Source organism: Gadus chalcogrammus, chromosome 4 (genome assembly GCF_026213295.1).
Source record: "Gadus chalcogrammus isolate NIFS_2021 chromosome 4, NIFS_Gcha_1.0, whole genome shotgun sequence".
NCBI classification, from domain to species: Eukaryota; Metazoa; Chordata; class Actinopteri; order Gadiformes; family Gadidae; genus Gadus; species Gadus chalcogrammus.
This window is the reverse complement of record NC_079415.1, coordinates 12,255,064-12,279,309: the sequence shown is the minus strand read 5'-3', so window position 1 is coordinate 12,279,309 and position 24,246 is coordinate 12,255,064. Positions and strand designations below refer to the sequence as shown.

Genomic DNA, 24,246 nt, shown 5'->3' with positions numbered 1-24,246 from the left:
TATATATGCATTTATATGATATATTATGCCATATAAGTACATATCCCTACTACAATATAGCCAACTATAGGAGCACAAAAACTACAGGCGAAATGTAAGAATAATTTTATTTGCATTTTATGACATAGTTACTTAATATAATTATAGATGAGAGATCCACCTTCAATTGGAATTGTTTTCGACCTATAAAACAAATCTAAAATGTGTGCCTGTGCGTGTGTGTGTGTGTGTGTGTGTGTGTGTGTGTGTGTGTGTGTGTGTGTGTGTGTGTGTGTGTGTGTGTGTGTGTGTGTGTGTGTGTGTGTGTGGGTGGTGGTGTGTGTGTGTGTGTGTGTGTGTGTGTGTGTGTGTGCGTGCGTGTGTGCGTGTGTGTCTGTGTATGTTTGCGCGCGTCTTCTTTAGTGTTATTACAACTTTATACAGGGTTTTCTTTTTGTCTAACATTCTGAGTGTAATCCAGACACAGTTAGGTTATAGATATGTCAGTTATAGATACATAAAAAACAAAAATGTCTCTATGTTTACATTAACTGCACACATTTAAGATCTACTGGATATAGAAAATCATGAATATATTTTAATAATGACTTTGTGTATGTAAATGTCCCGGTCCAGTGTTTTGTTATTTTCTTTGCACAATTTGGCAGGATTCTTTTTCTCTTCTTTTTAACATGAGAAGATGATAGGTGTTTGAGCAAAGGGTTCGAGGTATGCACACACACACACACACACACACACACACACACACACACACACACACACACACACACACACACACACACACACACACACACACACACACACACACGTCACACACACACACACACACACACACACACACACGCACACACACACACACACACACGCACTCACAGATTTCAGTTTTCGGTTTTTCCCACACGAAATGTCAGTCTTTTCTGGCGCCGCCACTTTGCCCTTCGGTTTTTAAACCATACCTGTTGGGAGAAACAGAGGCAATGTCATGTCCTGTTGTTTAATAAATTCACATACAATTGTATTTAATATTAAATGGTGGAATTGTTTCACATTGCTGCAATTCCCACTGAAGATTTCTGGACTAAGATCAAACTGTACTCATACATTTCCCAAACCTCTGCCACATCGGCTAATCAAAGCATTTTTTCGCCCCAACAAATACCAAACAAGAAGCTAGTGAAGATACAACAGACTCAGCACCTCAACCCGCTCCTCTCGTAGCAGCGCCCTCTGGGCCAGCCTCTCCCTGGTGTGGACGTCCGGGTACTGGTTCTGCAGGAACAGCTGCTCCAGAGCCTCCAGCTGGTCCTCTGTAAAGATGGTGCGGTGCCTTCTGGTGCGTCTTGGACCGTGCGTGAGCACCAGCCCTTCTCTGTTTGCCTCTGGCAACGACCCTGTGGACCAGCCGTACCGACACGCTGTCGCAAGGAGAGCGGGTTCAAAAGGAGCTCATTAGGCACTTTTTTTAAACAGCATCTCAAACAGCATTGACTCTGCAATTCACTATTATTTTTCCACTAATAGATATAGACACACAATTTGGTGAAATCTCCTGGGCAACCATTGGGTAGGATGATTAGGGTGATGATTTTCAAAGGTATTTGACTGTTTTCTAACTACTAATTAGGATGGTAAATAGTAGTAGCTAGTAGAAAAACATTGATTTACAATACCAAAAATCAGACACAAGAGTTTCTTGACTTACCTTCGTGAATGAAATCCGAGTGGAAAACCTCCCCACAGTGGAAACAGCAGCAGCAGCTCAGGCAGCAGGTGTGATGGACTGTCTCAGTCGGTCTGCCAGTGGCGCTTCCTTCTGCCTTCTCCTTCAGTCCAACGGCAGCAGAGTCCAACAGATTCTTCTCCTCGCTACTCTTGTCAGGGAACTTGTTGAGAATATTTTCTATTGTGAATGGGAAGTTCTGACGTGCCATGCCGAATAATCCTTTCATCTCCCAGACAAGAACAAAAAAAGAAAATATCCCAAACAAGCAAAATGTGATTTTGAATACAACGCTTGTATTTTATGCTGAAAGCTCAGCTTCTCCGACGTGTCTCCACCTTGGTCAAGAGTGTGTCTGTCCCTTATAGTGAAATGTGGGGGAGGAGGGCTGGTGGGGTGACCATAATCCTCCCCATGGACAGGACAAATAGAATGTTTGAAACCTAATTCCTGGCTAATCTGGGCAGTTTTGTGAAGAGGTTATGGAGGACGGCAGATCCAACTAATCTCACTCTTTTCCTTTCTCTGAAAGAAATCAGATTTCACTGCATAAAATGAGAAGTGGAGAGCTTCTTAGATCCGTATTGTTGTGGCTGGGTTTAGAGGAAAGGCGATTGCCTGGTATTAGAAACCTGCAGGGTTTAAAGATGAATGCTCGGTGGGGCCCAATAATTGTATCTTCTGAATTAGAGGATTAGCAATTCAATGTATTTCCTAATTGCACTTCCCTAGTCAGCTTTATCATCGGTAAATTAGAACCAGGTCCATCCAATCCAGCCAACTATGATCATAGTGCGTGATAAAATACATTGATCTGTTTTGGTTAGGTCTGGAAGAACATCACAATTTGTGTTGCACCACACACTCATCTTTTATATGCTTTATCAATCAAGGGTGAGATGATAAATGAACCGACATAGTATTGAACATAAATTCTTAGTCTTTGATATCACTCGACACTCGTCCACCTGTTCATGTCTTATCTGTGCCATGCAGTCTGCTGGACAACGTGCAAGGCCGAGGCAAAGCTCACACAGGTTACATTCAGCCAATCCTGCGATTTCATACAAGATGATAGACCTTTCTTCCTCTTCTTCTGGAGTATTAATGGATTTTCACAATCTGTCCTAAGCTCCTCTTATAAGGGCTGGAGAACAGATAACAATAAACACCACTGCCCCATCCTTTTCTGTTGGGTTTAATAGCGAGCAGATTGTTGATGTATAGTTTGCTGAGAATTTGAGATCACTATCTGTAGTTTATTGTGATTCTCAATAGAGCGAATTGTAGCACATCCACTTCGGGTCAAACGGTGCAGAATTCATTACAGGGGGATTAATATGATAAAGGCTTGTTTTGTTGTTGTCAGTGCATTAGTTGGTGCCCACAATACATCCTTGAAACCACATCAGGGGCCATCCAAAGTGTGGGATGTTAAATTATACTTTCAAAAAATAATGTTTGGGGTTGTCTGTGTGAGGTTGGGCTTCATGTATGCATTAAACAAATGGCAAATTCTATTTTAGTCTTTGCTTGTTGGTCGGTAGAGTAATATACTTTATTTCACATGTATGATCATACATTGCATTTAACAAATGGCAAAAATGTATATTAGTCTTTGGTTGTTGGTTGACAAATAAATCATTCTCGTGTATTTAGGACAAATAAAACAGGGAGATAACACATATATCATATCATATAATCATATTTATATATATTCCCCTGGCCTATGTTGGATTGGGAATGTAGAAACGAAAAGTTGTTGCAACCAGGTAGCCTACACAAGAGCTGCCTGATGCAGTTCACTCAAACAATACACATTATGCTTCTTGAAACCGAACCAATGTCTTGGTAATGACAATTTATAAGACAATTTTTGTAAAAAGGAAGCCTGCAAATAATGAAAATGATATTGGAAGCAACAGGACATGAATGCAAATAGCTGTGTTTATGAATGGCGAACCCGTGTTGCGCCCCTATCCGACTCAAATGCGAACTGCTGCGAGCGGCAGCTTGCGCTCGCGATAACGTGCAGCTGGGCAGAAACTGGGCGGAAAAGGCGGGAGAAGATTACCGCTTCCGCGCGCGCGCAGCACGGCACAGCCACAACAACACGGCAGACGGCAGGACGGCAAAATGGACGATAAGTTGATAATGTCTGTATTTAATTTCCCCGAGCTCTATAACGTAACTTTACCGACTTACCGCTGCACAGAAACTCGAATAAATGCCTGGAGAAGCATCAGCACCCTAATGGGGGTCCCATGTGAGTGTTTAAGTGTCTCTTAAAGTAACTATTAGTTGTTATTTTGCCTAGCCAAATTCTAGAGTGCAAGAGATAATATAACTGATTTAGAAAACAGGCGCTTAAGTTGGCGCTTTGAGTCTATTCATTGGCTTAGATTTTCATGTTGCCTGGTGGTCGATTTATCTGTCCGAGCAGCAAAGCGGTGGATGGTACGCGCATGCCGTGCTAGCGGTAGCAAGGCGGCTCCGCGCGGTAGGCCGCGCTCCGCCAACACGGATATTCCGGTTCTACCGCGCGGCGGTCCGCGTGTGAAGCAGCACGCCGCTCTCCTGGCTTTGTAATCTAAGAAGTGTCAAACGTTTAACAATCGTTTTCGTTCATTATTATCGCATATTAGTCGTACGGGAACCCTGCTGATCATTTTAGTTTGTCAAAGTGACTAAACGATGTTAGTTCTGGTTACTTTTTGATGAAACTTGAGGCCCACATGTCCCCAACGAGGCGCATGTAATCAGTAATCATGTAGGCCTACTTGCTCAGGACATTAGTATTATGATTTGAGAAAGGATAGATGCCATAGTGTCCTACTTGATACGGTTGTCTACTAAGCATACATGGAGAAGTAGCAACTAGTATAACAAATTCTTGGATTGTACGATATTCACATATCCATAGATAATAGTCATGATATTCACAGACCTGACCATCTACTAAAGCTTTCCTGTTTACCATTAAATTACCTTAAGGCAAACACAAAGTTTGTCTATGATGATAATATGGTTTTACTTCTGACCCTCCCAGCTGAAGAATGCAAAAGAAGATGGAAGAATATGAGAGACCGTTATTTAAAGGAGGTTCGAACGGAGCTCAAGAGCAAGCAGCAAGGGGAGCTGGTTCCCAGTCGATGGAAATACAGACAGCGGCTCAACTTCCTTGCCCCTTTTACCGGCACAAGAAACGGCATATCAGAGAACTTCATCAACAACAACGGGGAAGACCACTCCCCTCCTGACCTGGACACCCTGGCCGCAGACAGCCCCATGTCCCCTGCCCCAACGAGGAGGACCCGCGCCATCGCAAAGGCCCCCGCGACCCAGCCAGAGTCCCAGTCCCAGGCAGCGTTTGCGACCCCGTCCTCTTCACCCGAGTCACAGAACAACCAGTGGGGGACGCTTGGCGCTACTGGGAAAAAGAGGAAGGACTTGGCGAAAGAAACATTAGCCTCTGCTGATGGCGTGGCACCTTCAAAAAAGTCAGTGGGCAGGACACAGGATGAGGACGAACTGTTTCTGCTCAGCTTTGTTCCCACCTTGAAGCGCCTTGCTCCTCAAAAAAGATGCGAGACTAAAATGAAGATCCAGCAGATCCTGTATGAGGCTGAATTCAGCCTACCAGAGCTTGCTCCAAAGAGAGAATCAATAAAATAAAATTAAATGAGGACAGTGGGATGTGATCTTTGAGTTATCTCAAAGAATGTGTTTATTTTGGCCTGTTGTTGATTTAGTAAGATGATTATTAGAAATCCCAACTCATCTCATATTAAACTAGGCGCAATGGTTGCAATTGGTTTCAGGATTCAACAAAACTTCACGTGCACAAATCGCATATTTACTTCATTTTTATTCAGAGCACATTGCTTTTGACAGATTCAGACATTCATTTTCAAGCATATTTTCAAAATGTTCAACTATCTTCCAACTGTATTACTTTAAAGTTCAGTGACTGTTAAAGCGACATCACATCGAATACTGTTAAAACATACTGTTACAATTAGTTTTCATTAATCCATCTTACATTTTTGTTTTTTTAATCAACTAAATAAGTGACTATGTAGGCTTATATGCTTATCATTAATCAGTGGGCCTTTTTTTGGAAAACCAAACCCCAATAGTTTACATTTTGCTAACAAAGGTTGTGATTTAAAGTCCATATTTTTATAGAAATCCAAATCGTATTGCTATATTAAAATGTGTTTGAGGCATATGTGAATGGCTCCGATATCCTTTATTTGTCCCATCTTTAAATACAGTTAATACAGATTCGAGCTATCAGAACATTTATATTTTAAATAGGTGTTGATCAAGAGGATAGCTGCAGAGTTAAAAAAGCGAATACTTGAATAAATATTTCAAGTATATCACATGGCTAAATGACTACTGTTTAGCTATGTTGTTATATCAAGATTTTTAATAATACATACCATATTCCAGATCTGCTTTCTAGTTTTTAAATTGGTATAATAAAAACAGTCAATGTAACAATTTTCCTCTGCCCAACTCTTTCCCTTAGATTACATTTTCTCTCATCCATTAGGGTAAGTAGCACTTCTCTTTTACCAGATCAGACAAAACATGGAAAGTAGGCCTCTGTTAAAAGAAATACATCGACTGATATACCAAGGAGTTTTTATTTCGATTTTATGTTCTGACCTAGTTATCAGCCATTTTTATACAGTCGTGTTTTACTCAAGTAAAACCTGAAACATGAACAAATATCCTCTGGTTTACAGTCTGGCGGTTTAGTCCGACAATAGATATTAATAGACTAATTTCCTTCAATTTGGCAGTTAAAGGTTGTTTGTGATTATGTTGAGTCTATATTAAGTTGAGGTTCTTCTGTATCAATTTATAAGACTCAACAGAAAACTCTTTAGTGCAAATTGTTAAATGTTTGTTTTACAATAAAATTCATTTACAGAATTGGCTTCCTCTTATCTGTCCTGTTTCGTTTTATTACCTCACATTCGCTGAGAAATTGATTCCACAGTTCATTGAAATGCAAAAGTCAAAATCAATCTGGATTGAGGCTCGTTGAGAAAACTCAACTAAATTCTAAACAATGAGCAGCCAAATAATCTACAGTTTCAGGTAGTGGTTAGACAAGCAACATATTGCACCCTTTTCACAGGAAAGTATTCAATACGGTGACCCCATTCATAAATTGAAATCCACACAATGCATGGTATGTTTTTTCCTTCCAGTGGATCTTGCTTTTTCTGTTTGTCCAACACAATGATGTGTATTTGGTATGCAGTCCATTAGGCAATGAGCAGCCAAAACATAATCACCAGCGCTACAAAGAGGAAAAGTCTCGACAGAAACTGCTCATCCGTGTGTTGTGGTGTCCCTGGGGCTGCTATAGGGTAGAATAACACGTTTAAATTGTTATTTGGTATCCAAGCACAATGACAGTATGAAATGTTACATTAAACCTATTTGATTATTGTGCAATAAACCTAATTTGGGGTACAAAACACTTTTAATAATACGTATATAACATAATTTGGATTATTATGAAAAACCCAACTACCTGGTGGTGGTCTGCCGTCGTTAATGTTAAAAGCAGTGGCGAAAATACCAAACGGGAAGGCACCGATCCCAAACGACATCTGAAATCCTCCATCTCCAAATCCAAAACCCTGAAAACCCTACAAAACAATGATTCAACGTTAATATCAACATTAGGGTCATCATTTTATTTTCCATCAACTTGTTCACAGTTCTCATGGTTAACAAGTAGAGATGTGATGCAATAGCCAATGCTATTTGCCGTTACTCTCATGGCAGGCTTTAGCACCTCAGCAGGATCTAATAGGTCCCAAAGGGAAAGGCATTTCTTTTGCTAATGAATTAAACGTCACTTAACACGGCAGCAAGTGCCTTATCCAATGCGGCCAAGCAGTTTCATCATAAATTAAGTGAATGATATGAACAAACTGGGCCAGCAATTAGATGGTTGAAATATACATGCTGTATATATTTAAGCAATAAGCCATGAGAGGCCATGGTTCACAGTGATTCCACAGCAGCTAGTGGGGGGGAGGTCCCATTCATACAAAAATTTAGGGTCTGTGTTTGTCTAGCGTCCAACCCATGTGCGTTTCCCGACCCTAACTCCATGCCAGTTAGTTAGGGTAGTGCAACGTGCCGTTGGTTGTCAAATGCCAGTAACCGAGGAGCATGCGCATTAGGAAAGAAAATTGCATTTTTCCTCTCTCCAAAGCGTTCTCGCCAGGAGTTCACTAATGAATATTGCTTGATGAATTATATAAATGTGGGTAACAGGGGATCTCTTCATATAATCTCTCTTCAAAACATGCATCCATTTAGTTTTTCCTGGACCAATGCGCAATCTTAGCGCTTGCTTTGTGTACAGTCCACAAGGTCAGGGATTTTAGTCTTCCGCATAGGGGTACGCACGGTCCGGCACATGAACAGCAGGGGTGGTATGGGGACAGGGTCAGGGTTCAGTAGGAACATCAGCAGCAACAAAAGTGTCAGATAGAAGCCCCTGCTGTCATGTTTCTTTCTGCCATGATCTCAGAATCGACAAGATAGTTACCTACTCGAGGGTCGCCTCTTTCTGTATATATGTATATATAAAATATTATATTATATAAGTTATTTCTTTGCCTTCAAATAGTTAAAGTTGGTACAAGTGCAGGTTACTAAGGCGGTATCTATCTACCAAGTAAGATTCCACTACATAAACAAAAAGAAACATAAAATTTGATAATTTATTAAAATCCCAATTATTTTTCCTCAATAACGGAACATGGTTTCAAACCACACACAGGTAGGCATACTTTGGGTGACTCAATAATACTAATAATGAATAGATATGTTGGCACAGGCGTGTGTTTAGAGTTTTACGGCAGCTTTGAGACAATCAGAATCAAGGACCGGAACCTTCAGTTTTATGAATGTAATTGAAAAAGTTTGTGTGAGGATAGGGTTTATACTTCATCGTAGGTAAACTTACGCCACGGTTTTCAGGCTCTGGCCTCTGTCCTTGTGGTCGTGGAGGTGTTCGTTCCCTACAACAGAAGAACATTTGGATGAGGGGGGGCCCACGGGAACGTCAACACCCACACAGCATAAACTAACCTATATCTTACTTATGTTAGTAATGCAAAACACAAGTGTGACTGCAACTGAAGATATGAGAAAGCCTTAACCAGGTGAACTCTACCCACCTCGGGTCCTGCTGGGCAGTGCTTCCTCGCCCATACAAGGGGATTACTTTGTCTCTGCTGATTCCAGCTTTGCACACTGGACAAACTTGTCTGTTTGGCCTGGTCTCCAACCACTAAACAAGTACAGCAGATGTTAGATTATATTAGGAGAATTGGTTCAGACAGTTTTCTGCTAGAAAACCGATCTTCATAATAACAACATACAGCAGCTTACCTGATGCAAGCATGGCCAACTAATTGAAGAGATGAGAAGGATTGGGGAAAGAGAAAAATTAAAATGAGATTCCAAACAACACAATCTTGAAACGTCACATTTCAGGAATAAATCATTACAATAGCACCGCCTATGTCTGTTGTCGGTTTCAGAAGGTGACACAGCTCACATTCTGACAGTTATTTGATAGTTGGCAGAATCATTATAGTTGGCTTCAGGCCTATAACGTACACCGGTATGGAAGTATTGCATGGGTACTGTTCTTAAAGTGTGCACTAATACTGTGTTTACATCAGTGAAAGGCATAGATGACAATAATAAAATAACTGTACGCCTACCAGAAAAGATGCCCACAGAGGCTGATCACTGCATCTTTAGACGTGTCAAGGCAAATATTACACTCGAACGTGCTGTCCTGGCTTCCACTGTCATTATTCACGCTGGCCCCGCTGGTGCTCGGGTTCGGCGCCTCGGAGGGAGCGGCGCCGGGAGATGGTGGGGCAGCAGTCGCCATGAGATCCAAGGTCCAGGTACACGTATGTGGGGATGTTGTGATCTGTCCCCGGACCTTTAAAACATGTCAGAACGACTCGGACCTATACTGGTGCTAATTGCCTGACAGAAACGCAGAAGTTAAAATTTTGGTGTTCCTCCACACGGGCCTAATTTAAGGGTGTCACTGTTAACATAAACTTCGCGAACGTGGAGTAAGATACAAAATATACCAATTATTGGTGGTTGCTAGCGTGCTAACAGAAGCTAAAGTGAGAAAACCAAGGTGTTAAAATTGCCGTTTGGCTGATAAAAAGAAAACGTATCTCCCTGAAATCCAAGCGTCTGTATAACGCGAAGCGACACCTCAAACATAACCATTGATCAATGTTATGGACATAAACTTAAATCCTTGCGACAGATTGCATCACAGTTCCGCTGCATCGCCACGGAGATAGCAGTGCTGCGTTCACGTACCAGCGGACCGATTGTGTAAATTACCCATACCAGTTTGGGTGAATATTCGAGATAGTTGTTATACGGAAATATAATAATAATATTTTTCTCAGGATTGGTTTCTAGATGTCAATGTACTGGTATTTGCAAGCATTGCTTGGAATCCAATTATGTCAGAAGTTACCATGAAATATGAATCAATGAAAGTCATAATGACGTAACTATATGCATAAATAAAGCATGTCTTACATAAGAAAAAAAAGTGTTATTGTCTTCCAGTAGATACTGGCATCTATATCAATGCCGTGGTTTATAAGTTGTGTTTGAACTTGAACGCATCATTGAACGCATCACGTATGTACGCCATCACGTATGTACGCAACCGAGCCGATCATGTATAATAATGTCCAAGGACAGAGTTTGTGAAGGGTTCTCACGAATAGTATATAGGCCTACTGCAATAGTCTTCGATGTTGCCCAAGCCATAGTCACACAGATTAACATAAACGTTGAAATGTTGCATGAGGAATAAACCCCATTATTTAAACAAAGGGCGTTGACATAATGCCTTGCCAAGAGGGTCTAAATGAATTCGAGTTTTGGAAGCCTACTTCCAATACTACATAAAGAAAAGTTGTTAACTAACAACTTGTTGTTTACTATCATTAACTAGCGTTATTAGCCTGGTTAATTATTTATAAACATGTTTATTGGTATCATAACAATAACAACATTGTCAAAAATATAACATTTTTTATTGGTAGCTCGGTTGAAAATTACATATTATCGGTGACACAATTCCTAAATGTATGCAGACTTTTTATAAACGTATACAGAATATCTCAGTTAATATGGAATTCGAGTTACTCGTAAAGGATGAGCAGTTGTCTTCGTTAGATGGTATAAGGATCACAGAAATAAAAAATACTAAAAGTTATCGTGGTCGTACACAAATTGCACTGATGTCAATCTGGGGACATTTTAGAATTGTTTCCGTTTACATAAGGGCCTAAATATATATATATATATATATATATATATATATATATATATATATATATATATATATATATATATATATATATATATATATATATATATATATATATTCTTAAATACATCTTTACATTGTCCCATGTAGTACCCTAAAGTACCCCTAGGGGTTTCCCGTAACCTTCAAAAAATAAGCCCCTCCCCTCATTCCCCGTGTCGTTGAGTAGGCTGAGCGCATGACCGGTGCAGTTACTAGTACTAGAAGCCGATCGAGCCAGTCGAATCCACGCATCGTCCCAGTGTTTTTCTTAGTGCGTCACTAACCTAAAGAACATGGCGGGTGTCCTCGCCAAGAAGTGCATCAGCCCACTGATGTTACTCAACAGGACGCTTTCAGCCCCCGAGTTCAGAGCCCAGTGCTTCTACCACGAGAAGGTAACGTTTCCTTTGAGGCATGGCGTATTTTGTAACAGCCGGTCCAGTCTAGTAGTACAAATGGGCTGTCATAGGAATGGTTGAAATGTTGTTATCTGGAACTAGTTGGTTTGTTTGGCTGCATGCGTACCAACACGATAGGAAACAAGACTCTCTGCCCTTTGGAACAAGCTTTTTACATGGTTAATAATAAATATAAACCTAAGCCTCTCTGCCTTAGAGAGGGTCACCCAATAAATTGATGTAGCTTGAAGCTGTTGATCTAATCAGATTAGTCTGTATGTTAATCAATGTTGCGTAGGTAATAAATGTATTGTTTAGTGCGTCAGTGGACATATCAAGTTAAATAGCAGTTTCCGTTTTCTGCAAACATTTTAAATAATGACTGGACTTAATTGTACAACTATTAGATCTACATTCAAATGTGCATCGATAAATGACTAGATTCTAGTGTCTCACGTTTTCATACATGTGTTATCTCGGCAAAGTAAGCTGTTTTTAGGTTGTAATGTGTATTTTTTAAGTCTAGAAAGTATTTATATTCTAAAATATGAAACCTCGTTGTCATTATGACTTGGCAGAAAAATTGGGGAGATTTTACTGGAGGGGAGAGGATGTGGGGGGGAGTGCTCTAGACAATGGAGCCCTATCTTTCTTTTATTTACCTTATGTAATGTTGTTGCATGCCAAGGCTACAACGTAACCTGGTACTGTATTATTTGGATCTATGTCCATTGCCCATAAATATGTATGCGTTTTATTATCTTGAAACTAGACTTTATTTTACTTTATAAGACGGTTTATGTTGAAGTTTAATACGTGTGCTATATACTGAAACTAAACCCTCCTCTTCACTGATAAAGGTGGTGGACCATTACGAGAACCCAAGAAATGTCGGATCTTTGGACAAGAAATCCAAGAATGTGGGGACAGGTTTGGTGGGTGCCCCAGCTTGTGGAGATGTGATGAAACTTCAGGTATACGGCAAAATCCCATTTTCCTTTATTCATAGACTAAACGTTTTACAAAGACATTTGATAAATACCCATTTGTTAGTACAGAAGAGTTTGTAAAAAATGGACTATGATTCAACAAAACCTCTACATTTTTGTGGTGAAGTATTTGTTTGTTATGGTTTGTTAACCTGGATCTCTATGTGACAGATTGAGGTTGATGATCATGGGAAGATTGTGGACGCCAAATTCAAGACCTTTGGCTGTGGCTCTGCTATTGCATCAAGCTCTCTGGTCACAGAGTGGGTGAAGGGCAAGTCTGTAAGTAAATATGGGACTGCACTGAACATGTTATTGGGTTGATTTTGGGTCATCAGTATTTGTCATTCACTATAACTTGATTGTTTAGTTTATTTTTACGTAATTTCCTAGTTTATAATTTGATATTACATACATCAATTACATATTTTTCAATGTTAATAGTTACAATAAATAACAAAACGATATACAGCGTTTATAGAATGTATATTCATGCTTTTGTCATTGCTTAGCTTGCTGATGCGTCGATGATAAAGAACACGGATATTGCCAAAGAGCTCAGCCTTCCCCCGGTGAAACTGCACTGCTCTAGTAAGTATTCCTGTCCCTCTCTTCCACCATGTTGTCTACCTCTGCCATCGCATATTCTACCATCTTATGCCGTCAATCTCCTTTCGTAATCCTCCTCAGTGCTGGCAGAAGATGCCATAAGGGCTGCCCTGGCTGACTACCGTCTCAAGCAAGAACCAAACCAGCAGGTGGCAGCAGAGGCCACTAACTAAGTAGATTTCACCCCCTTCCCCGGACACCCCTTCTACTCACCAAGGGAACCATAGCAGTCCTGCCTCCTTTTTGCACTATAACACAACATTATAGGGAGTAGTTACCTTTCAAAGTATACCAGCGTCAAGAGTTATTCAAGTTCTTTGTGGCATTCCTACCATCCGTAATCTTTAGCCTGTCACGTAAAACGCACAATGTAAACACAGATGGTTAAAAAGTCAAGCCTTACTTGAAAAAGGCGGTTGGATGTCAAGAACGAAGAACGTTAGCAAACATTTGAATTATAATTTTGCTTTTAATTGGTGATGCAATGTTGAAGGTGTTAAAAAGAGCTGAAGAGTAAAACGATCACGCCTGAAATACTTCCTTCCTCCCTCCCTGCATTGTCGTATCTAGCTCTATGGCAAATTCAATGTTCAATAAAATAAGCAACATTTATATTCTTGTGTATCTTGCCTACTTTACGAGCAAATGGATTATTCCTATGAATATATTTAGATGAAGACTTGATAAAAGATTAAAAGTATTATTAAAAGGCTAACTCATTTGCATTTCGGTACGGGTCACTACAAAATAGAAGCTGACAAATGTTGCATTGACCCAACACGAGGAAGTGGACAAGAAATTATAACGCAATGTATCTACCACATAACTTTCAAATTGCAAACATTGTTTTTGCTATATTAAGTTTAAGATTCTTCTGTTTGGTCTCTTATACATGATTTTATCATACATTCAAACACGTTTATGAATATAGTTTATCATTGTTGTATGCATACAAAAGCCCTCGTAAGGAAAATATACCGATTCCGTTTTTCCCAGACGTAAACTTGAATGAACATCAAATATAGTAGGACCCAATGCTCCCTCATAGAAAATATAGCTGAAATAGTTGGATTCATCATTCAACTTGGTTATTTAAAATCAAGAAAAAAAATATGATCTATATTTGTTTGAGTATTGTGTTTATCCACAAGCTCATGGCTGTCTTTCATACTAATGCAACGTTTGGGACGGTTATTTAGGGAGAGCTGATATAATTCACAATTGTAACATGTGTACTAAAATGAACAAAAATGAACAAATGCATTTTCTAACTAAAATTCTGACAAACTCAAAGAACATTGTGAACAAACACTTTTGAAATCTGTCCGTCATTAGCCATTGACTTGGATCCTTGGAGAATACTTGCTGTCCGACCGTCCTCGTCCATCGCATACTCCATCCTCCCTATTATAGATTTCCTAAGGGTTTGTTTAAATTCCTTACCAATAAACACGTACAAAAATGGATTGATGAGGCTATTCGCCGCAGCTAAAGTTACTGCCACAACCAATCCTGTTTCGACTACATACACGTTGTGCTTATGTATGTTTAATTCAAGAAGAACAAATATATGAAAGGGAATCCAACAGATGAAAAAGGTCAAGATGAGTATGACCATGACCTTATAGGGCTTAGTGGTTTTGATGGTTAATCTTCTAAGCTTTATACACAAGATGATGCTGCAGCTTACAATGATCACAAAAGGAATGAGGAATCCGAAGATGAATCGGGTCAGCACCACTGCTTTGTCTACAGCGATGGACCCAGAATGGACATAGCACTTCGTGACATTACCGAGGACTCTGGTGTTTCTGTGGAGCAGTGAAGGCAAAGTCATGATAGCAGAAAGGATCCATGTGATGACTAGTACACTGGATGCCATCTTGATTGTCCTGTGGTTCTGGGACCACGCTGGAAACATTGCTATCACACAGCGGTCAATGCTGATCAGCATCAGTACAAAGACGCTGCTGAACATGTTGAAAAACAGTGCAGAGGAGGTGAGCTTACACAACGCCAGTCCAAAGGGCCAATTCGAGGTCATCACATAGAATATCTCCATCGGCAGACAGGCACAGAACAAGAAATCTGAAATGGCCAGGCTGAGATAGAAGGTAGAATTAACAGATCTTTTCATTTTCCAGCCCGAAATCCAAATGACCACAGAATTTCCACTGAGGCCGACCAGGGCAATGAGGATGTTGATTATCAAACTACTGTATTTCCAAAAGAATGTGTTGTCTCCTAAAGTTCCAGAAGGCTCTGCAGTTTCATTGCCTGGAGTGTAATCCAAGTAGTCGACATAGTCCTCCAATCCTTCCATTTTGTCCTCCAACTAAGTCTTGTTCAAAATAAGAGCTCACTCCGTCTAAATATGGTCTTGAAGGTTGGTTTCGCAAGTGCATGTGGCGTACGAGTCAGTTTCCTGGATGTAGTTTCAGTTCCTTCAGGTATCTTTCATGAAACAGCAATTTCTATCCCTTAAGTTCCCCTAGGTTTAAGTAATTTGGGGAAATTGGTTGTCTCTGATGTCTCTGATGAGTATAAGGGTTATTCTATAAGATTCTGAAAGAACTGTATGAAAGAAAACAATTGTATCACTGGGACAAGAAGAAGGGGATTGGATTGGGATATTACACAGAATTGTAATCATTTCTTACTACCTAATATTTACTAAATAAACCATGAGTTAAGGACTTAATATGCTTTAAACTAGGCAATATGGAGAAACCAGCCAGAAAAGGCTGCATTCTATTTAAATTCCATTAAGATTCAGTTTCGGGTTTATTCACCTAGCGAACCAATCCAACCCATTTACCACGTGAACAGGCTTACTTCTTGTTCTCAAGATTTCTTGTAAATATGTATTGTTGTGTTGTTTAGATGTTTCATTTAATTACATTGTAATTAAGTGAACTTGACTTACATTGAGTGAGCTGTATGTTTGCTTATTTATGTGTACACACATCATAGACACAAATAAAGTACAAAATGAACAGACTAAATATTATGGCAATACCAATTATAGATATTATTAGACAAATGCCAAGACTTAATATAATATTAAAAAGTTGTATTGAAAGGCTTACTCATTTGGGTACTGGTCACATTTGCCGAAAATTCTATCTTTTTTAAAAGGAATTAATTGTTTGACTATAGGAATTTATTAATTCAAAGATTCTGCAGTCTGGTCTCTTTCACATGAATAATACATTTAAACACATCTTTATATTTGGCGAGTGTATACAAAAGCAATCTTTAGAAAAATACAATTCTGTGTCGTCGTCATCCCCCCCCCCCCCCCCCCCCCCCAATAAAATCCTGGCCTCGCCCCTGGGCATGCCCTTTGACGTATCAACTCCATAAGTAAAGGCTGGTTTATGCTCGGTTACGTAAGCGTAAGCGCAAGCGCAAGAGGCCCTTGCGCGCCCTTGCGCCCCCCTTGCGCGACTTCTCACGTCTTGCGTGCGTCGGGCGATTTTTCTAGACTTGCGTCATTTTTTACGTAAGCTTTTACGCGAGCCGCCCAGCCTGCAAGGCTGTGATTGGTTTGCTGGTCTGGTTACTACTTCCTGTCTGGAGTATCACCCGGCAGGCTCATATACAAAAGCATTAACCTGAAGTGAAGTTAACTTTGCTGCCAACACATTATGTCGTTTTAAAATGTAGAGAGATATGCACATTTATACAACCCCAATGATCAACAACTTCATCACCCCTGTTCCTCTGTCTGTTGCCATCATTCACTGTGTATGGGGAGAACACGATCTGGCACATAAACAAACCAACGACTCCCACAGACAAAGACGTCATTCTCGAGGTCGTCTTCAACGAAAAACTTTCCTCCACATATTACTCCACCTACTGTTCTGGCGGTAAATTGCTTGGCAACACGCGCAACACGCGCAACCTAAAAGGGAGCATGAATTGCTTTGAGTAAATTTTGCGCAACAACGTAACACCAACGCTGAAGCATGCAGCCGCCTTAAGGCAGGAAACAACAGTTGTGACAGTGCAACTGTGGGAGGCTCACCACATAACGTCGGTTTATGGAAAGCCAGTGACGTGCGGTGACGCCCCATAGAAAAAAAAGAGCAATAATTGATTTAATTCACTAGCAAAACCTGAAAAAAAAGCGTAGGCTACTAAACAATATGAACACATTTAGTATTTTCACATCATAAAATAAAGGCTCCTGATCGGGAAAACACGTGCTTTGACGCTGATGGATTGCAGGACATCATTAAAATGAAGTTTTCTCCCCATTGATCAATTGGATTTTAGGAGAGTCACATTGAATGAGCGGTGATTCAGGTCTGTGGTCTGGCTGGACAGGTGAGGGATCAGCCCCAGAATGAGGTGAGTCCTCCGGATCAACATCCGGTTGACCAGTCTGTTTCAGAGATATCCCCTGTTCACGCGACTCTTCATTGCTGGCTTCAGTTTGCGAGTGCCATTTCGTCTCGGCTTCTTCCGTTGCCTTTTCTACCAAGCGTTCCCCATCCGTTGTTTCGATAGGGGTGTCCGCTTGCGCGGCTTCTCCTACCTTGGTAGCTTTTTTGGTGGGTGTCCGGAGACCCTTGACCGCCCTCATGATGTCCTGCTGGAGCCGCTGACCGGAGTCTACAGGCACACTCTGCTGCAATCTAGGGGCCTTCTCTGGCACCTGGTCGAAGCGTTTCACCCCTCCTTCCTTGTCCCTCTGCTCCACGTACATCTTTGCGGGGAAAGAGCACGGGTAGTACGCATTGATCCTCAATTTCCGCTTCAAGGTGACCGCGATGCACATGATGAGGAGCATAAGGAGGGCGACCGAGGCTCCAGCGACGATATAGATCAGGTTCCTGTGGAGGAATTCAACGACCTGATCCAGAGCGGTAGCCGCCCCATCCGTCAGGTCACCGGTGGGCGTAGTTTGGTAGTCGAGGAGCGTGCTGCTTCTGGTGGTCAGCTGTGTAGGACCCGGGGCCAAGGCGCCGGTCTCTTCTTCTGTGGCGCTCCCCTCCGCTAGGATCTGTAGAGGGAATGGTGAGGCCAAACTGCTGCCGGACCACAGCGCTAAAGACAGGCCGATCCCGTGTGGAGCCATCGGATGCATCATCAGGCTCTGTAAACAAGAAGGTGATAGCATCACTAAAGGCTTTACAGCGGGAATAACATTTTAAAAAAAGTATACTGTATAATGTAGAGCCCATTTAGCGGATAGTATTTTTCTGCATTTATTGACGACGAAGTTTACTATCACAGTGAATGCAACATTAATGGAGGCAACGTGGATAGGGCTATGTAGGTTTATACGTTGGCCCTCCACAGAAGTTAATGCTGGGTTTTGAGTATCATATGCACGCGAAATTGGCATCTGGCGTATGTAGGCCTACTGCACGCATTTTGAAATTGTAAAAACGTGCGATCTGTACGCATATTGAGGAGACTGCGTTGTATGTTGAGTGATAATAGAAAATGTGTTCAGCAAAGGTTTATAAACGTCATTTTAGGGCAGATTCCACATAAAATGGTGTCATATTTTTCTCGAACGAATTTAAGGCAACCCCCAACTATTCATGCTGCTTCTTGCAACTTCTAGATAAAGTAGGGGGAAAAAATAATGATAGTCAACAGTTAACCTATAGGATCTTCAGCGATGCAACATCTGGTCATCAGAACCCCTCCCACCACTGTAGTCACCACAGCCCGGTCTGACTATAGACTTTGAACCCTCAGTCATCATCGGCCCTTTTGGACTCCATCTGTCTGCAAGCTGCTTCCTGAGGTGCAACTCAACACTCATCAGGCCGGCTGGACTGGACCAACTCATGCAAAGCATCCTGCGCCTACAAAAGTTCCCCATTCACACCGGGCCTTGCTGAACCCCTCCTCTACGCAGAGAAACCACACTCACACACACGCAGGCATTACAAAACAGAGATGAGCAGGTCTGCACCACAGTGATGGTGCAGTGTAAAATAATTTAATCATTGTCCCACATTTATTTTGGTTATTGCCACATCAAATCATATTAGCGGGTTGTAAATTAATAAAGTAACGAAAATATCCTTTAAAAATAAAAACAAGAAGAAAAAGTAAACGTATAGAACTTCCCCACTTTTTTCTATATTCTTTGTCCTACGTTGCGGTCCACCAGTCATGTAAAACCATGGGATTAAGCCCGGAAGTCTCTCCTCCACCCTGGGGCCACATGCCTGAACCTTGCAGCCTCCGGACCCAGTCCCGCCACCCTAGAGCCTGACTCGCTTCTTAGCCATCCTCTGAGGTGCCATCAAGACCTCCAGCGCAGACCACCAACAAACACACACACTGGGCTTTGAACACATGAGCCAATACAATGGAGGGAAATAGACAAACTATAACACCGTTTAAAAAGTAAAGCGTACTCACCCACCAAAAGAGAGCCTGCTCCCTACTACGGCGAAGAAGGAGTGGGTATAATACAAAGCGTCTTTGAGAACCATTCACACACTCACACACACAAAAGATGTCTGCCTGCTGCAGCAGTGGCGCACAGCTTCGGGTTTCACAGGGGAGTCTGCATCTGGATCCTGGAGGAGAAGCCGTCGATGAGTTACAGATCCCTCCTTCCCCCTCTGCTCGCAGGCCTCTCCTCCCCCCTCCCCCTGGCCGGCTGCCTTGTGATTCTCCGGGAGTGGAGGGACTGGCTGAAGGCCGGTGGGCCGACAGATTGTTCCTGTTATGTAGGAGGTGAGAGTATGCTGTGTGTGTGGGGGGGGGGGGGGGGGGGGTTCTGCCCCTGCTGCCCCAGGCACTTTACGTTGGGAGGGCCAGAGAAAATAAATACAAGACAGAAGACTGAGCAAAAATGACAATGGGACTCTAGACATAGGAAATATATACGTGGTACTAATTCTTAAAATGTGACTGACAGAATAGTTGCTGTGGATGAGATCACCCTCTAAATGAACAAATAGTTGTAATAGAAGTGCAATATGTCTGCAATATGTTCCACCATCATTTTCCACTACATCATGGATGACTCAAATTATTGTGAGATTGCACAAATAGTCACAGACAATGTTCTAAAATGTAAATGGACTGCATTTATATAGCGCTTTTCTAACCAATGGCCACCCAAAGCGCTTTACAATATTGCCTCACATTCACCATTCACGCACACATTCACACACCGACGGCGGAGTCAACCATGCAAGGCGACAGCCAGCTCGTCGGGAGCAGTTAGGGTTAGGTGCCTTGCTCAAGGACACCTCGACACTCAGGAGGAGCCGGGGATCGAACCAACAACCTTCAGGTTACCAGCCAACCCGCTCTACCTCCTAGACTCCCCTGCTCTGGTAATTCTCACAATAGGGGTTTGTTTTGGCTTCTGCGATAGAGACCGGCTCGTTTTTACATTTCCTCCTATATCTCTGGTCTTGCATACGACTTAGAACATACCTGCTTTTGAGAGGGAGAGACAGACAGGCACAAACACACACACACACACTGTCTGGCGGCTCATATTAGGGTTAAGCTATTAAGAGCTGCAGTTTCGTTTTGAGCCGCTGTAGTTCAGCTAATACAGGAAGGGGTTAATGTTGACTGTGTGGACATACCTCCGGTAATAGCCCAGAGACAGAATTGGCGAGGACACCAGTTGAAGACTCTTCTAAAAGCAACATGGAGGGTTTCCGTGGAGGCCCAGCCAGTTTGTGTTACCAATTTAGGGAAAAGAAAAAAACTACTGGTGTTTGTTTACACTAACTAACTGCAATATCCAAGCGTGTGTTTGGGAAGTCCATTAATCAAAGTTCAGTCAAACTTAATATGGTCATCCACCATCTGAGTTGTACTATTGATACTGTGTACACCATACTGTGCACCAGTGAGCATAAAATGCTTCTTTTTTTTTTTACAAGAAACAAATACAATTTAGGATATATATATATAGATATAGATATATATATAGTGTATGTTTGACAGTCTGTGTAACTGACAATATTCACAACACAAGTTTTTTTGCAAGGCTGTAATATAAGCAGCATGCGTGGGTTTATTTCTACATGAAAGGAAGTGCTGTTCAGTTTAGTTCGGGGTCAGAATGAATTCAGACATTGAGAAAGCCTGGCAGGATATTGAGCTCATAATTATGACCTCTACAGCTACAAATTGTTGCTCTTAGCAATTGATTCATAGGAAAGCAAACTGTGATACATGTCAAATTGATGTTGAACATGTATTGTAGGCTATATAATAGAACAGAATATCTTATTAGACTCGATAAACTTAATACAATACAATACAGGATAATACACAAATGCACGGCATTGTATAGTTAATGTTTTTGGTAAATAGAGCCTGAAGATGTCAATGCTGTGCATGGTTAGTTCCGTGCTTGTGGTTTCCGTGCCTCTTCCTTTACGGAGAACGCATGTGCAAGAACAATTAACCACAAAACATCAACTATGAAGCATGGGGCGTTCAGCAGTCATTAACACACTACTACTTTCACACTTCAGCAGTCTGAAACGGAGATGGCTTATCTTAGGTTTGGTCTCACTAAAGGTAACAGTTGACATGATTCAGGAACAGTTGATACAAATAATAAGTACTTTTCAATGACAGCCATCCCTTACAATCAATAATTGTACCAATTATAAGAGTTTAAGAATGAAATGCCCTCCATCCAAGATCTTTCCTGTGTATAAATTATTGATTCTATGTCGAGAAAGAACACCCTCTGTCAGGTTTAAAAGGGGATGGAATGCAGTAAACATTAGAAAAATATCAATATAATGGGAGAGCGAGTCGATCCGTTGACCGTAGCACACGCAGGACAAAACCTCCACCCGCCTCCCTAACCTAAACCATGCGGTCGCCTTCCGGCAGAAAGCTATTGAGAGTCAGGTTGTCTCCGCCGTCGTCGTCGCTGTCCTCCGGGCCGGTCAGCAGCGTTCGCCGGCCCTCCAGGTGTGCGCGGCGGCTGCCGGTGCCGTTGTGGCTGGTCATCATGGTGGAGAGGCACACCATCTCCGTCCCGTGCTGGCCGCCCAAGCTGTACTTCCGGGACGACAGCTTGGCGCAGAGCACCATTGTGCACACGAAGAAGACGGTCAGCACGGCGGCCAGCAGGCCGATGGCGACGAGGCACTGGCTGACCACGCCGCTCGGGCTGCTGGCGCATGCCGGGACCCCGGGCTGAGGGGGGGGCGTCCCGTTTGTTGAGGAGGGAGTAGGACAGGGTTGCCTGGTTACCGGCACTGTACTCGGCGTCGGCGTCGTGGTTGTGGTTCCGCCGGGAACCGCTGATGAATTGGTAGGGAGGGCGGGGATGATGGACCGTGTGGCGTTTCTCCTCGTACCGTTGGTAGAGGAGGCCGGGGGAGTGGAGTGCTCTCCTGGTGGGACGCGTGTTCTGGTACCATTAGTATGGGGTGTGACGGTGGCGATCGTACCGTTGGTAGGGGAAGACCCCGTGTTTGGGCGTACTGCTGGTGGGGTAGGGGGTGTGACGGTGGCGATCGTACCGTTGGTAGTGGAGGCCCCCGTGTTGGAGCGCTCTCCTGGTGCGGGGGTGTGTCTCGTACCGTTGTTAGAGGAGGCCCCCGTGTGGGGGCGTACTGCTGGCAGGGTGAGGATGTCCTTTGATGAGGCAGAAAACAGGGTCTGGTTTGTAGAAGGAGGCACAGTGGAGTTGATGGTGGTGTGTAGCCCCTGCGGTTCAGCAGGAAGGGCTTTGGTATGACCTGATGGGGTAACGGAGGTGGAGAACGTCGGGTGGATGGTTGCTACGGTGGTCTTGTTCGCCCCTCCATCTGTAGGAGAGGTTTGGTTGTCGGGGCTGCTGACGGTGTAGCGACACTCCACCGCGAGCAAGAGGAAGACGCTCCAAACCCCGAGCCGAAGCATCCTGATGTTGAACGACCCCATGGCTCAGTGAGAATTCTGCAGAAGAACACAGCCACGAGTATCAGAAGTCAATATATACACACTATACAAGTTCAGATCTGCACTGTTCTCATCAAATGCTTAAAATGTGCTGACTGAGAATTGATTGAGACTTGATGTCACTTCTAGGAGCCGTATCATCGTATATTGAAAACTTATTTTTCCTAAGCCCATTGACTTTAGGTCGTAGGTATGTGTAAAAATGTCGCAATTAGAAGAGATTGTGACACAAGTTTCAAAACCAAAGAAAAATACTTCTCGTCTGTACATTAGTTCCATAATGCATTTGCTGCATTGCAACATGCTCTGGCATGTTGCAATGCAGCAAATGTAAATCCAAAAAGAAAAAGGGGAAACTAATTTGGACACTCATAAAAACCCCTTGCTTGAATTATTTTTCGCTTTCATTTGGGAAAACCATGAAGTGAAACACTCACCATTATGAGGAAGGACCATGAGGCAGCTCGGCAACAGCAAACTGGTTTCAGATATCCAGAGACATCCTGTTTTTGGTGGCAGTTGATTGTAGAAATGCCTGGTATAGGAAATAGGAAGTGTTGAGTTAAGCAGTAATATGTGATGGGCAGTCAGAGAGCACTCACAAACACACGCCTAAAGTAGCCATTTGAAAAAGCGGGCTGATTCACTTAAACCAGCCAGAAAATAAACAAGACTAAAAGTCTGCTTTGTTTGCAGAAAAACATCATTGGACTAAATAAAACCACAACATAAGAGATACAGAAAACAATAATGCACACAACTCATAGCTACTCCCTTTGTCATAACCAGTTGATGAAAGAGGATTCAAATGTTCCTTACCTGAATCTGTGATAGTTAGCAGAGCACTGATGGCGTACACTGCCTAGAATAATCACGCTTGTTCTCAAGAAGTCTGCTACTTGCGGTGTGAGTTGGGTGTGTGCTTTCCTATAGCGAGCAGGAAGCAGTCACCCACTGGTTTCAACGTACACGCGTGCAACGGTCAACATACAAGATGAAATACACAAGTGAAAACCCTGTGTCGTTGCACTTCCTGAAAGCTTTCTGTGGTCTTGTATACTTGCCATGAAGAACAAGAGCAATTTCTTTTTTCCCCAGGTGTACAATCTTTATTGTGTGAACAGAATATTATCAGGGAGTCAGGGGATGAAACAAGAGCTGAGGGAGTGCTTCCTTCCCCAACACTGAAGAGGA

At 42.3% G+C, this 24,246-nt stretch overlaps 7 protein-coding genes across 9 annotated transcripts; 2 read left to right on the top strand and 5 right to left on the bottom strand.

Annotated features, from left to right (window-relative positions):
• Window positions 1-878: 878 nt before the first annotated feature.
• On the bottom strand, window positions 879-1,949 carry LOC130380584 (homeobox protein goosecoid-2). Its single transcript, XM_056587830.1, has 3 exons — window positions 1,703-1,949; window positions 1,198-1,415; window positions 879-956 (listed from the first exon to the last, which is right to left on the bottom strand). The coding sequence occupies exons 1-3, from the start codon at window positions 1,947-1,949 to the stop codon at window positions 879-881; spliced, it is 543 nt and encodes a 180-aa protein (XP_056443805.1).
• Window positions 1,950-3,775: 1,826 nt separating this feature from the next.
• On the top strand, window positions 3,776-6,688 carry LOC130381244 (uncharacterized). 2 transcript variants are annotated; one of them, XM_056588731.1, is made up of 2 exons: window positions 3,776-3,876; window positions 4,770-6,688. In XM_056588731.1, exon 2 carries the CDS (start codon window positions 4,799-4,801, stop codon window positions 5,393-5,395), a length of 597 nt encoding a protein of 198 aa, XP_056444706.1. In that variant the 5' UTR covers window positions 3,776-3,876; window positions 4,770-4,798; the 3' UTR covers window positions 5,396-6,688. The 2 variants fall into 2 exon arrangements, with proteins under 2 accessions (XP_056444706.1, XP_056444705.1); XM_056588730.1 differs by having other exon boundaries at window positions 3,785-3,986; window positions 4,770-6,687.
• Window positions 5,784-10,143, bottom strand: rnf185 (ring finger protein 185). Its single transcript, XM_056588732.1, has 6 exons — window positions 9,496-10,143; window positions 9,158-9,176; window positions 8,944-9,056; window positions 8,730-8,784; window positions 7,278-7,395; window positions 5,784-7,103 (listed from the first exon to the last, which is right to left on the bottom strand). The coding sequence occupies exons 1-6, from the start codon at window positions 9,669-9,671 to the stop codon at window positions 7,006-7,008; spliced, it is 579 nt and encodes a 192-aa protein (XP_056444707.1). The 5' UTR covers window positions 9,672-10,143; the 3' UTR covers window positions 5,784-7,005.
• Window positions 10,144-11,315: 1,172 nt separating this feature from the next.
• Window positions 11,316-13,761, top strand: LOC130381164 (iron-sulfur cluster assembly scaffold protein IscU-like). The gene is made up of 5 exons (XM_056588626.1): window positions 11,316-11,533; window positions 12,397-12,510; window positions 12,697-12,807; window positions 13,038-13,116; window positions 13,216-13,761. The coding sequence occupies exons 1-5, from the start codon at window positions 11,432-11,434 to the stop codon at window positions 13,305-13,307; spliced, it is 498 nt and encodes a 165-aa protein (XP_056444601.1). The 5' UTR covers window positions 11,316-11,431; the 3' UTR covers window positions 13,308-13,761.
• LOC130381162 (chemerin-like receptor 1) lies at window positions 13,643-16,423 on the bottom strand. The gene has a single exon (XM_056588622.1). The coding sequence runs from the start codon at window positions 15,455-15,457 to the stop codon at window positions 14,423-14,425; it is 1,035 nt and encodes a 344-aa protein (XP_056444597.1). The 5' UTR covers window positions 15,458-16,423; the 3' UTR covers window positions 13,643-14,422.
• Window positions 16,424-16,460: 37 nt separating this feature from the next.
• Window positions 16,461-19,796, bottom strand: tmem119b (transmembrane protein 119b). 2 transcript variants are annotated; one of them, XM_056588624.1, is made up of 2 exons: window positions 19,531-19,796; window positions 16,461-18,241 (listed from the first exon to the last, which is right to left on the bottom strand). In XM_056588624.1, the coding sequence occupies exon 2, from the start codon at window positions 18,233-18,235 to the stop codon at window positions 17,378-17,380; it is 858 nt and encodes a 285-aa protein (XP_056444599.1). In that variant the 5' UTR covers window positions 18,236-18,241; window positions 19,531-19,796; the 3' UTR covers window positions 16,461-17,377. The 2 variants fall into 2 exon arrangements, with proteins under 2 accessions (XP_056444599.1, XP_056444600.1); XM_056588625.1 differs by having other exon boundaries at window positions 19,535-19,796.
• Window positions 19,797-19,929: 133 nt separating this feature from the next.
• selplg (selectin P ligand) lies at window positions 19,930-24,107 on the bottom strand. The gene is made up of 3 exons (XM_056588341.1): window positions 23,872-24,107; window positions 23,490-23,587; window positions 19,930-23,049 (listed from the first exon to the last, which is right to left on the bottom strand). Exon 3 carries the CDS (start codon window positions 23,032-23,034, stop codon window positions 21,967-21,969), a length of 1,068 nt encoding a protein of 355 aa, XP_056444316.1. The 5' UTR covers window positions 23,035-23,049; window positions 23,490-23,587; window positions 23,872-24,107; the 3' UTR covers window positions 19,930-21,966.
• Window positions 24,108-24,246: the final 139 nt, after the last annotated feature.

What these genes read in the sequence shown, in the direction of transcription:
- LOC130381244 (XM_056588730.1), top strand. Translation starts at nt 3,857, where the DNA reads ATGGACGATAAGTTGATAATGTCTGTATTTAATTTCCCCGAGCTCTAT. An exon ending in CACCCTAATGGGGGTCCCAT is followed by an intron (nt 3,987 to 4,769) that starts GTGAGTGTTTAA and finishes TGACCCTCCCAG; the next exon opens with CTGAAGAATGCAAAAGAAGA.
- LOC130380584 (XM_056587830.1), bottom strand. Translation starts at nt 1,949, where the DNA reads ATGAAAGGATTATTCGGCATGGCACGTCAGAACTTCCCATTCACAATA. An exon ending in CTCGGATTTCATTCACGAAG is followed by an intron (nt 1,416 to 1,702) that starts GTAAGTCAAGAA and finishes TCCTTGCGACAG; the next exon opens with CGTGTCGGTACGGCTGGTCC. An exon ending in TACGAGAGGAGCGGGTTGAG is followed by an intron (nt 957 to 1,197) that starts GTGCTGAGTCTG and finishes TTCTCCCAACAG; the next exon opens with GTATGGTTTAAAAACCGAAG.
- tmem119b (XM_056588624.1), bottom strand. Translation starts at nt 18,235, where the DNA reads ATGATGCATCCGATGGCTCCACACGGGATCGGCCTGTCTTTAGCGCTG.
- selplg (XM_056588341.1), bottom strand. Translation starts at nt 23,034, where the DNA reads ATGGGGTCGTTCAACATCAGGATGCTTCGGCTCGGGGTTTGGAGCGTC.
- rnf185 (XM_056588732.1), bottom strand. Translation starts at nt 9,671, where the DNA reads ATGGCGACTGCTGCCCCACCATCTCCCGGCGCCGCTCCCTCCGAGGCG. An exon ending in ACTGCCCAGCAGGACCCGAG is followed by an intron (nt 8,785 to 8,943) that starts GTGGGTAGAGTT and finishes CTTCTGTTGTAG; the next exon opens with GGAACGAACACCTCCACGAC. An exon ending in CAGAGCCTGAAAACCGTGGC is followed by an intron (nt 7,396 to 8,729) that starts GTAAGTTTACCT and finishes ATTGTTTTGTAG; the next exon opens with GGTTTTCAGGGTTTTGGATT.
- LOC130381162 (XM_056588622.1), bottom strand. Translation starts at nt 15,457, where the DNA reads ATGGAAGGATTGGAGGACTATGTCGACTACTTGGATTACACTCCAGGC.
- LOC130381164 (XM_056588626.1), top strand. Translation starts at nt 11,432, where the DNA reads ATGGCGGGTGTCCTCGCCAAGAAGTGCATCAGCCCACTGATGTTACTC. An exon ending in AGTGCTTCTACCACGAGAAG is followed by an intron (nt 11,534 to 12,396) that starts GTAACGTTTCCT and finishes TCACTGATAAAG; the next exon opens with GTGGTGGACCATTACGAGAA. An exon ending in AGTGGGTGAAGGGCAAGTCT is followed by an intron (nt 12,808 to 13,037) that starts GTAAGTAAATAT and finishes GTCATTGCTTAG; the next exon opens with CTTGCTGATGCGTCGATGAT.